The 13,282-nt window shown below is 26.2% G+C and overlaps 1 protein-coding gene across 2 annotated transcripts in view; it reads right to left on the bottom strand.

Annotated features, from left to right (window-relative positions):
* Positions 1 to 13,282, bottom strand: part of LOC122511791 (protein bark beetle) — a 76,141-nt gene that overhangs the window by 17,877 nt on the left and 44,982 nt on the right. For both annotated transcript variants that reach the window (XM_043627284.1, XM_043627276.1), the window contains exons 4-7: positions 10,510 to 10,684; positions 10,053 to 10,222; positions 3,609 to 7,602; positions 702 to 1,353 (exon numbers count right to left, since the gene is read on the bottom strand). In XM_043627284.1, the coding sequence (XP_043483219.1) occupies positions 702 to 1,353; positions 3,609 to 7,602; positions 10,053 to 10,222; positions 10,510 to 10,684 (4,991 nt within the window). The remainder of the gene's footprint in view (positions 1 to 701; positions 1,354 to 3,608; positions 7,603 to 10,052; positions 10,223 to 10,509; positions 10,685 to 13,282) is intronic.

Here is a 13,282-nt window from a genome sequence, read left to right on the forward strand (position 1 = left end):
TATTTTATTAAATTTTGTCAAAAATAATTGAATTATTTCCAGAATTGTATTGAAGAAAACTGAATTCTTTGGAGAAATTTTATTAAATTTTTTCAAAATAATGGATTTTTTGCTAATAAATTTAATAAATTATTTGAGAATAATTGAATTCTTTCTTAAATTCACAATTCACAAATTTTAGAATTAGTTTTAGAATATTTAATCAATTTGTTAAATTGATCCTAAAATATAAATAAATAAAAAAATACACAAATAATTGATTTTTTAAACGATTGAGTTGAAAATTGACAAAAATTAAAAATTTATATTGTTTAAAGTTTGGAAAAATTGAAAGTCAGATCAACTACATTTGAGATTAATCAAAAATAAGATGAATTACAGAATTCGAAAGTTTTAAAATTTTGTTGACTTAAATTCAGAGCCAATTAAGATTTTAATCGATAAAAGACTTAACAATTTAGAATTGAAATTTATTAAAATATAAATTAATTAAAAACTTTTAAAAATTTGTTTCACTATAAAAAGTTTACAAAATAGGTAAAAATAGGTGAAAATTAACGGAATAGATCTTTGATCGCTGTTATAAGTTGAAAAAATCAGCAAAAGATGGAAAAAAATAAAAATAAAGGGAAAATTTGATAAGTTTAGAAAATGAATTAAAGTTGGAAAAATAGAAATGAAGAGAAAACTTTCTCTCTCACCTGTAAAGGTTCTGGCCAAGACCAAATGCGAGTCAAAGATCCAGGATGAAGTTCATAACGTCGATCCCTTGAGACAAATACATTCATCGGATCGTGACCAAGTTGTTGACACGCGACTTGAGCATTTCTCTCGGTGAATTTATAATCGCAGAGAGGAATCCATTGAAGCGTTGTGCGATTGAAGAATTCGAGAAAGCCTTCATTAGTCTGCGAAGTGCAATTCCCTTCCTTGCAAAGTCGAATCGTTTCCAAAGGCACATTAGAAATACTGCGTTTGAAATACGATTTAGCGATTTGCGAGTTATCCTCAATCCATGGTCTCATTACAATTTCATTTCCAGCCGTTCCCAATGCTTGAATCGTGCCCAGTACTAAAATTCCAACATTTGGAGCAAACTCCATTACAACGCCTGGATAAATGAACAGAGTCGCACCAGGCATTACTGTTATGTCAGTTTTAATTACATAGGGCGTTGATTTTGCGTGAATTGAAATTGTCTCTCTGATTTGGCCACCGAGATTTTCCAAGTCAATTTTCGTCGCTTGATCCCAGGACGCCGATATTGCAGAGTCCAACGAATTGCCCGTTAAATACGGTCGAAAATCAGCAATTGCGTGATCATTCCAATCGTTGAAGTCAAATATTTTTTGTCTGAAATTGGAAAAAGAAAGATGAGAAATAATAATCGATATTAATAACTAGCAATTTTTATTATTATTATTATTATTATTATTATGCAAATTTCAAAACTTTTTATTCTCAAATATCAATTTTAATTTTTAAATAATTTCAGATTCAAACTTTAAAAAATTCACTTATTGAATTCAATCGTTTTCAATACAATTTTAATAAAATTCTACGAAACGATGCAATTAGTTTTTAAAAATTTGATTAAAACTTTTTCAACAGAATTCAATTATTTTCTAAAATGGTAATAAAATTCTATGCGACAATTAAATTATTTTCATAAAAAATAAAATTATTCTTCGCAAGAATTTAAATTTTTTTCAATACAATTTTAATAAAATTTCTGGAAAGGATTCAATTATTTTTAAAATTTGTAATACAATTTTTCTAAAGAATTCAATTATTCTTAAAAGTTTTGATAACATTTTTTATAAGAATTCAAAAAATTACTTTCATAAATAATACATTTTTTTCGTTTGAATTCAATTATTTTCAAAAATTGTATTAAAATTCTGAAAAAAATTCAATTATTTATAAAAAAATTTCATAAAATGCAATGAAAAGATTATTGAAAAAACTATTATTTTTAAAAAAGTTAAAGAAATTTATCAAAAGAATTTAATTATATTGACGAAAAAACAATTTAATTATATTGTATTCAAAATAAAATAAATAACTTGAATACGTATAATGACTTTTATCAAAATTATTCAAAATAATTAAAATCTTGAGAAGTATTTTATTAAAATTTTCAAAAATAATTGAATTTCTACAATGAATTTAATTACAATCTTTTAAAATAATTAAATACTTTTGAGATATTTTATTAAAATAATTAATTTCTTTCAAGAAACTTAATTAAAATTCAATTGAAAATAATTACGTTATTTATTTATAACATTTTTTTGAATTTCTGTAAATATTTTATTAATTTTTTTTTAATATATAATTAAATTCCGTCGAGAAATGTTTTTGAAATTGTTTTGAAAATAATTGAAATCATTGGTGAAATTTTATTAAATGTTTAAAATAGCTTTAAATTTCTGCGAATAATTTTTAAATTAAAATTAAATAATAAATGAATTCCTCAAAGAAATTTTATTGAAATTTATTGTATTGAAAATAATTGAATTCTATGGAGAATTTTTAACAAATGTTTTAAAAATAATTGAATTTTTGTTAATAATTTGAATAAATTTCTTTAAAAATAATTGAATTCATTGGAAATTTTTTTTTAAATTTCTGAAAAAAATAGAATTTTTGTAAATATTTTACTAAATTTTGTTATGAAAAATTGAATTATTTCCAGCAATTTTATTGACATTATATTGAATTCTTTAGAGAAATTTTATTCAATTTTTTAATATAATTCAATATTTGTCGAATAATTTAATTAAATTATTAGAGAATAATTTAATTCTCTCTAGAAAATTTATTGTAATTGTATTGAAAATAATTCAAATCTTGCCAAGTATATTATTTTAACTTTGGAAAATAATTGTATGTTTGTGAATACTTTATATAATTTTGTTAAATATAATTTAATTCTTTTGTGAAATTTTATTGCAATTTTTGAAAATAATTGAATTCTTTTGAAAAATGTTATTGAATTTGTTTGGAAAATAATTGAATTCCTTAGAAAAATGTTATTAAATTTTGTTAAAAATATTTGAATTCTTTCGTGAAATTTCATTAAACTTTTTAAAAATAGCTTTAAATTTTTGCGAATAATTTAATTCCTTTTAGAAATTTTATTGAAAATAGTTGAATTCTTTGGAAAAGTTTAATAAAATTTCTTGAAAACAATTGAATTTCTGTGAATATTTTATTAAATTTTGTTAAAAATAATTGAATTATTTTCAGAATATTAAAATTTTATTGCAAATAATTGAATTTGGAAATTTTTTTTGAAAATAATTGAATTTCTGTGAATAATTTGATTAATTAAATTATATTCAAAATAATTGAATTAATTTGAGAAATTGTACTGAAAATAATTGAATTCTTTGGAAAAGTTTTTTTTTAATTTTTTGAAAATTATTAAAATTATTGAAAATAATTGAATTTTTTAAATGAATTTTATTAAATTTTCTTAAAAATAATTGAATTCTTCTGAAGAATGTTATTATTTATGAAAATCATTGAATTTACTAGTAAATAATGAATAATATTAGAAAAAAGAAAGTTGTACATATAAAAATTTCAAAAAAAGAAATTACCTGATCTGAACGTCATTGTAAGTTCCCCACCAATTTTCAGTTACATCAACGACATTATCAATTTTCGCCGTCTTAACACCGGCCAAAAGTTCATAATCAAGTTGATTATCGCCAAAGAGATTGCGATTAATTTGCACCTTTTGTATTCCATGAAAGCCAATAACGTAACTTGGATCATTGAACATTTGATGATTACTTCTATTAATCAATTGATAATTATTAAATTTCACATCGTTGAGTAGAAATTTGGCATAAACTTCACCCATTATTTCCGATTGACTGTCCGCCTTAAATTCAACCATGAAACGTCCATGATTTCTATTAATACGATTGCGTTCAATTTGCATTTTCTTCTCCATACCGCGAATCGATATTAAACCCGTTTTACAATTATTATTTTCAAATTGATTATTTGTCATGTTTAAATTAGCAAAATGCCCATCGACAACAAAGGCAAATTGTTCATTATTCTGCCAAGTATTATTATCAAAATACAACGAATGTGTAAAATTTTCGTTATACTGCCAAACGTAGGGAAGTGCAACTTGAAAACCACCACCGTGATTTCTCTCAATTGTACTGTCTTGTAAAATCCAATGGAATAGATTATTCGAATGTCGCATATCGCGACTGTACTGCAAAATTCCCCTTCCATTATCGGTAATTAATGAATTATTAACGTGTATCGAAATTTCTGATAAATTTGACTGGAAAACGTTCCAATGGGGTGAGTGGACAAAAATCGCCTCCTTTGTGTTGTGGGAAATTTCACAACCAACTAATTGGATTGTTTCGTTCGCTTTTCGGAGATTGTGATTTCCACGATCGTCAAGATAGAGATTGTAATATGAAGCCAAAATTCCGTGTTGATTGCCTCGTATTCGGCTTTTTATTACTTTGAGAGTTGGGATCGGTCCTTTCACTATTCGATTGTGGATGTCTTGAATCGGTGCGGAAAGGGCAGTTAGAACCATTACCGCACCACCAAGAGCCGATGTTCCACTGTTATATTCCAAGACAACGACAAACGAACTCGACGTCACTGGAAACACGGACAAATCTCTCTTTAGAATCCACGAATTCCCCTTGTTATTAATATTGTGCGCGTCGTGGATAATAATCTCCTCGCTACTCCGATTGTGAATAGGATTTAACAATTGTATTCCAATAACATAACCCGGGGTACAACTGATATTGATAATTTTCTTCACCACTCGTCCTTGGACTTTCGACGTGATTAGATACTTTGTCTCCTGTCCCATTGACAATTCGATATTTCCATCGTTCTCCGGCAGGACAATCGGATTGTAATTCTCCGCAGCAACTTCCGATGATTGCGTAAACCATCCTGCAAATTCCCTCTGCTGATGTGCAGAGAGCGCAGGATTGTGACGAATGCCAGCCATTTTATTATTCTCGATTCTCGAATTTGATATCTGTAGACCCAATTGCTTGAAACTTATGCCATTACCACGATTATTGGAGAAGTCACTGTTCTGCGCCGTATTCACCGCGTCTGCCGAATAAATATCCGAGTAGAGTATTCCCAATCCATCCTGTAGATTGTTCACCACTTTCACACTCTCCAGTGAATGACGAGCGAAATCAATTTGCAACGCCGGTTTGAACGCATTCGTCGCGTAATCGAGAAGACCAGCTTTCTCAATCGTTATATACTGCAAATCACTCCTCCTCGCTAATGGTCCGATTCTCAATCCCGCCCAAGCTGCCTCCGAACATCTCACGCCAACATCATTTTCGTGCGTACACGAATTTTCAAATTCCTCCTCACTCTCGGCTCGACATTTCGTTATGTCGATATCGTCCTCCGTGCATTGAACATTACTCAAAATAATGTTCTCATTAGTTCCCGCGCTCGGTATCTGAGATCTTTCCAAAAGCCAATCATCCGGATCCAACGTCAGACCAAGCTGATGACAAACCAACGCCGCGTCTCGAATCGTCCAACCGTAATTACAAACAGTTCCCCATTTCTCTCCAATTCTCACCTGCAGTCTACCCTCGAGATTCGTTCTCCCTCCGAGGAGTCTCACGGGAATCGTTCTTGACACATCGAAAGTCATAGCGTCAGCTATGGTTTCATTGTCCGGCACTTGTTCGATAACGATTTCCTCCTTCAATGTCAGCTGAATATCACTCGGACCTTTGCCACGGGCGTACAAACTCCCCGCCACCATCATACCAACAGCCGGTGGAAATCGAAGCGTCACTCCCGGTTGTATCACCAATCGTCCCCCAGGTCTCACATTAATATCCCGTTGCACAATATACTCCCCAGCTCGCAACGTCTCCAGTCCATCGACCTCTCCCCCCACAATTTTCGAATCCCCCGACAGAAATTGAGCCACAAACGTAGGTATCGACATAATTATCTTCCCCGCCGGATTACTGCCATGCAAAAGGTACGGTAGGTACTGAATTTTAGCCAAATTATACCGATCCTTCCGGTGGAATAATCGATCGAATATCACTCGTTCATTCTCCGATCCCAGCCAATTCAGCGTACAATTAATAACCTTACTCTGATCTTCAAAGTGCGAGCCAATTTCGTACCCAGACTCGGTATTCTGCAAGATATTCCGGAAAATATGCACATTACTCGATGACACCACAACCACGGCCGAAACACGTGATCTTGGCACCAATCTCGAACCCTGTATGTCACTATTGTCGAAAGGCTCCTTGACACTATTCCTCTTCAGAAAGTTCCTCGTGAATAACAAATTCTGCCGATCGCTATACGGGGACAATCCCAAATTCACCACATAAACACCCCGGTTATCATAGAATTCGTTATGTTGAATCAAAATATCCGTCGGTAGAATATCAAACTCCTCACGTGGGGGATTCTTCACCAAAATACACCCAAACCGATTCTCCTCAAAGTGATTGAACTCGATCCGACCCTTTAGATTCAAAGCCGGTTGTAACTTAATTCCGACTCTTAAATTCTGGATAAAAGTATTATGGCCAATTTGTACCATCATCAGACCTTGATTCTCCCTCCAACTGGATTCAATCTGTACCGCAGTCTCCCGACTACTGTTGAACCAATTCCCAGTTACGTTCACATACGAATTTCCCGTCGAATTCCCAACCAAAATTCCCACATCTCTATTGCGAAAAATCTCGGAATACTCGACAATCGTACTTTGGTTAAAATTCAAATAATTCGTCGCTTGGGAATCATTCAACCAGACAGCGAGACCGTAACCCCAGTTCGATGATATACTTGTGTGGGATATATTTCGATTACCACCAACAAGAGTGATATTAATACCATCGCCACGATTAAAGGCGATTCGACTCTCGGTGATATTCACGTCTAGAGCACCTTCAAAAACATGAACACCGGCAATGTGATTATTGTTCGATACGGATGTATCGTGAATGTAGAGAGCCGAACGTAATTTCTCCGCAGCTACACCCCTTCCATTATTGTCGGCAATTGTACTTCCGGTTATTGAGAGATCGTAACTCTTTTTATAGGCGGAAGTCAAACGTATGAATGCGATCATTTCCGTGAATGGTTGAACGCTGAATTTTAAATATAAATTTCTTCTTGTTGTCGTTACACTCTGTGGTAGTGTTCCATTTCTAACGTTAACGTGAGCTAATAATTTCTCACCAATACTGCTGCCGTCGTAAACCTCTATTATTGCACTGTCATTTCTGTTTGTTTTCATTTCAATGAAATGTAAAGTGAGCACGTGACCGGGTCTTGTGTAGATGTGGAGTGGACAATTTTGCGGTGTTATGGCAAATTCACTTTGTTCCATTGATATTGTTATGGGAAATGTGTGACTTGTCGTTGATGGAAATGAGCAGAGATTATAAATATCCGCCCGGTCTGGTCGATCACTGGGTCGTTCGTCATGATGGACGTATTTTATTCCATCGGCTCCATTATCTAATATTGCACAATTGTCAATGTGCGCCAATCCAGAGGAACTGTTCACGTATATTCCGTAACCTGAAAGAAAATAACAATATTAATAAATAATCAAAATCCATCAAAACTCAATAATAAATAAAATAATAAGTATTATTCGGAATTCAACAAATTATAATTACTAGCCAAATTTCTTTCTCGACACTGTACTAAATATTTCCAATTTTCGTTTAACTGCTAAATTTTATTAACTAATTACATTAAATAATCATATGAATGAAGATTGTTCACAAATAAAATTTAGATTGTTCGCAATGAAAATTTAATTTCTAAAACATAATAAATTTTAAAATATCTTAATTACGAAATATAGAAATTTCAGCCAATTTTCAAAAAGAAGAAAAATTTTTAAATGTAAAAAATACTAAAAACTAGAAAAAGTGATGACGAAATAATAATCCCACGAACGAAATAAATTAAGAACAAAAAGATTAAAATACCAAAATAAGAATAAATATTAATTAAATTATTAAATAATCAAAAATTAAAGTTTTATTTGATTTAACATTTATTAATTATTCGCAAAAAATCAATTATTTTCATAAATGATAACTGTTTTCAGAAGAATTCAACTAATTTCATAAATAATAATATTCTTTAGAAGAATTCTATTAATAATTAATTTCATAAAAGATAATATTCTTCAGAAGAATTCAATTATTTTTATAAATAGTAAAATTCTTTGCAGGAATTCACTAATTTTTAATACAATTTTAATAAAATTTTCTAAAAGAATACAATTGAGTGCTCCAATGCAATAACTCGTTCGACGCTCGAAAAATTTTTGAGCGTCGAACGAGTTGTTGCATTGGAGCGCTCAATTATTATTTTTTAAAATTTCAATAAATGCTTCGAAACGATTCAATTAATTTTATAAATAGTAATAATATTCTTCGCAAAAATTTAATTACTTTTATAAATAATAAAATTCTTCTCAAGAATTCAATTATTTTCAATACAATTTTAATAAAATTCAATAATCAAATTTTTAATTATAATTATTAACAAACATGATTTATTTTTAAAAATTGATATAAATTCTTCATAAAATTTAATAGTAAAATTATTATTTGCAATTATTAACAAAATCGATTATACTAAAAAAATCCAATCATTGATAAAAATTTTTAATAGTATCTATTTTTAAAAAATTCAAAGAAACTCTCGAAAGAAATTCAAAAAAACTTGAAAGAAATTCTTCATAAAATTTAATTACTTTTAAAATTTTCAATTAAAATTATTAAAGAAACTATTATTTTGAAAAATTTAAAGAAATTCTTGAAAAGAATTTAATTAGAATTTTCAAAAATTTCAACAGAATTCTTCGCTAGAATTCAATTATTTTCCTAAATAATAAAATTCTTCGAAGGAATTCAATTATTTTCAAATTTTTTGATAAAATTCTTTGCGAGAATTCAAGGATTTTCAATACAATTATTTTAAAATTGAAAAAATTTAGAGAAAATTTATTTTAAAAAATTAGGAAATAAAAAATCAAATAACAAATAATTTGTATTTTTTGAAGAATTGTGACTAAAAATTTGGAAAATAACTAAATTTTACAAAGTTTTTTGTATTTAAAATTTTAAATAATTAAATTATCGTTGAATTCTAATAAGCATTGATTTAAAAAAGAATGTCAGTTAAAATTTGGAAAAATAATTGAACATTAGAAGCGTCATAACAAGAATTTTAAGAAATAATTAAATTTTAAAAGGTTTTTAAATTGAAATCTTTTTAACATTTTAATCAGCGTAAAAGTATAATAGTATTTAAATGTTTATTTTAAAAAATGATTAATATATTATTTTCTTTTTAAACTGTTTAAAGTTTTGAATAATTTTATTTAAAAATTCTATAAAAGAATTGAACTTTGGAAAAGTTACAGTTGTATTTTTTAGAAATAATTACATTTTAAAAGGTTTCACATTGAAATTATTTGAAATTTCAATTAAAACAAATTAAATTAATAAAATTAGAATAAAATAAAAATATATATTTTTTTTAATATTTATATTTTAAAAAAATTATTGAAGTTTTGAATAATTAATTTTATAGATTATCGAAAAAAATTAATTGAATGATTGTAATTAAAACTGTTTTTGTATATACATAATTGAATTCTCGAAAATCATTTAAAAAATTAAAACAATTAAAACAATTAAAAGTTTTGTCAAATTTTATTGAAATAAATTTTATATTTGAAAGTATTTAATTTGATTCCTTTTAAAAATTGTCTTAAAATATAATCTTTTTTTTTTAAGAATTATATTCCGAAAAATGAAATTTTTTGAAAAAATAACAAATTTTAATTATTATTTCAAAAAGAAACTTTTTGTAACTAACAACGGGCTTGAAAATTTCACGCTCGCTTGCACGCTTGTAGTTACGCTAGTTACTAAATAATAAAATAATAATTTATTAAATAACAATTAAAGAAGAAGAAGAAGAATTTCAAAGAAGATTAATACCTCTGTTGCCTTGGATGGTGCAGTTTTTAATGATAACTGGAGCCTCAGGAGTGGTGATGTTGATTCCATTGAAGGCCGAATTAACGATGGTGATTGATTCCATTTGTGGTGGCACACCTTCCACATGTAGGGCAGAGGTAACGTTGATTTCACGTCCTGTTCCTGCGTAACTAAAAAGCAAAAAAAAAAGACAGTAAGTATATATTTAATATCACAATTAAACATAAATAAAAGATAAATATATATCAAAAGTAATCAAATAAATTATTTTCAATAAAATTTTTACATTGAAAAAAATTTCTTTGTTTCAAATATACTTATCTTTTATCAAGTAAATATTTAATTGTATGAAATAATTATAATTAATTATTATTATTAAACAATATATCAATTAAATTGTATTTGCTTCAAATACCGAAATTATTGACTCAAATACAATTAATTAAACTTGATTTACCTAATATTGACATAACGCAAAATAGATTTTGATCTGCGGACATAAAGGGTGTTTTCCTGAATGAGAGGCTTATCAAAAAGTGCACCTTCAAATCTAATACCCCGCCAGTGTTTAATTGCCCGTGTGGCTCCATCATGGTGGGGTAAGCACGCTATTCCCAAATCGGGATGATAATCTGCAAAACAAATTAACTTTTATTATCATATTCAAATCGAAATATCATAAATTTACTGCACATAATTACTGACTAAATGAAAAATAAATTATATTCTTTATTAATTATAATATTATTCATCATCGCACAAAAATATTCGAATAAACAAATAAATAAATATGAATAAATCGCATAAAAATTAATACATTCATTCATTTTCATTTCATGAAAATAATATTTAATTAAAAGATTAAAACTAATATTTACATGCCTCGGGTTAACTTTAAGGCAGAAAAAAGTTGCTTTAGTCGATTAAAAATAGAAAAAAATCCGAAAAAGTAATTTATTTAATTCAATGTTGTCACGAAAATTCTATTTTGTATTTTCCTAATTTTCCCTTTCACTGATTTCTAAATTTAATTATTCAAAAATTCAATAGTTTTGTTAAATAAATATTTAAATACTTCTTATTTGTTCCTCCACGGAAAAAAAAATTACGAAAATTTCAATTCAAAACATTCTGAAATTTAATAATTTCCCAAAATTTCAACTATAACCCTTTCAAAATTCAATTATTTTCTTCAATTTTCTAAACTTCGTCTCTAAGTCAATTATTTTTAATATTTTTCCGAAAGTTCTTCAAAGAATTCAAAATAAAAAAATTCAATTTTTTTATAATAATTATAACTGTAAAAGTTGTTAAGAAATATTTTCAAAAATTTCAAATAAAGAAATTTTAAAAATTAATTTTTTAAAAATATTTTAAAATAATTTTTGATAATCTACAAGTTTTGAACGTTCAAATGAACGAATTATTTTTTATGAAAAATATTTTCGCAAATTGCTGATTGCAATAAAAGTTAGAAACTTAAAATTTACAATTAGAAACTTTATAATTATCTTTTTTTGACAGCGATGAGGCAAAATTATTATTGTAATAAAAATTTTTATTTGTAGAAGAATAAATAAATAAATTTCGTTCGTTTGAAAATTCAGAACTTAAGATTCATATAATTCTTTAAAGATAATAGTTTTTCAATTATGTATATACAATTAAACAAATTCCCAAATAATTGAAATTTAGTAAAATATTTTAAAAACAATTGAAATTTGGTCGAATCTTTCAAAAATAATTGAATTCTTTTAGAATTTTAATTATAAATATATGAACGTGATTTCTCTGAAATCTTAATAAGTCTAAAAAAGTAATTTTAAAAAAATTTTAAATTTAAATTCTTGTTCGAAAATAATTAAATCTTAAAAAGTCATGATAAAACAATTCTAAAAATTAGTTTTTTTTAAGAATATTGTAATGTAATTTTTCGAAAATATTTTAATTTCTTTAAAGAATTTTTGTTTAATTTAAAAAAGCGAATTAATTTTTTAAAGAATTTTAATTAAAAGTTTTGAACATGATTCTTTTCTTCAAAAGATTAAAAATAATTCTAAATAACTATTAAAATTGCGCATTAAAAGTAATTAAATTTTTGAGAGAAATTTTATTATTTATGAAAATAATTGAATTCTTACGAACAATTTTATTAAAATTTTTAAAAATAATTGAATTATTGTGAAAAACTTTTTTGAAATTGATTCAAAATAATTGAATTCATCTGAAGAATTTTATTAATCATGAAAATAATTGAATTCTTGACAAGTTTCTAAAATTGTTTGAAAATAATTAAATTCTTTCAAGAACGTTTCAAAAATTTATAAAAATAATTGAATACCTGCAAAAATAATTTCGTTACTAATGAAAGTAATTGAATTCCTGCGAAGAATTTTATTATTTATAAAAAAAAATTGATTTTTTGTCAAGAATATTACTATTTATAAAATAAATTGAATCTTTTCGAAGAATTAATTAAAATTTTAGAAAATAATTGAATTCTTTTAGAAAATTTTATTAGAATTGTATTGAAAAATAATAATTGATTTCTTCCAGAAAATTTTTTTGAAAATAATATTTTAAATAATTGAATTCTTTTGAGAAATTTTACTAAAAAAGTTGATATTGAAAATAATTGAACTTCAGCAAAAAATTTCATTACTATTTATAAAAATACATGAATTCTTGCAACGAATTTTATTAAATTTTTTGGAAATAATTGTATTTTGCAGCATTTTATTAAAATTTAAAAGAATAATTCAATTACTGCCAACAATTCAATTAAAATTGTATTGAAAATAATTGAATTCTTGTAAACAAATTTTATCGAAATTTTTGAATATAATTAATTTCTTGAGAAGAATTTTAATTGAAAACTTTAAACACGATTGTTTTCTCCAAAATATTAAAAATAATTATAAAAAAATTTTAATGATTTATTCTTTTTATGAATGTATTTGAATTTTCAGAAGTATATAAATGAAAATACGGAAAATATTTGAATTTTAAAAAATTTAAATGCAAAAATTCTAAGAATTACTTTTTTCAAAAAATATTTTAATACAATTTTTAGAAGCTAATTTTCATTAATTTTCATTTCTAAATTTACACATGTAGATTTTTTATTAAAATTTTTAAGAATTCAATTATAAAAATTTCAAATTAAAATTCTTCAAAAAATGATTTTCATAAATTGCAACAAAATACATAATGGAAAAAAATAGAATATT

Source organism: Leptopilina heterotoma, unplaced genomic scaffold (assembly GCF_015476425.1).
Source record: "Leptopilina heterotoma isolate Lh14 unplaced genomic scaffold, ASM1547642v1 Lhet_121, whole genome shotgun sequence".
NCBI lineage: Eukaryota > Metazoa > Arthropoda > Insecta > Hymenoptera > Figitidae > Leptopilina > Leptopilina heterotoma.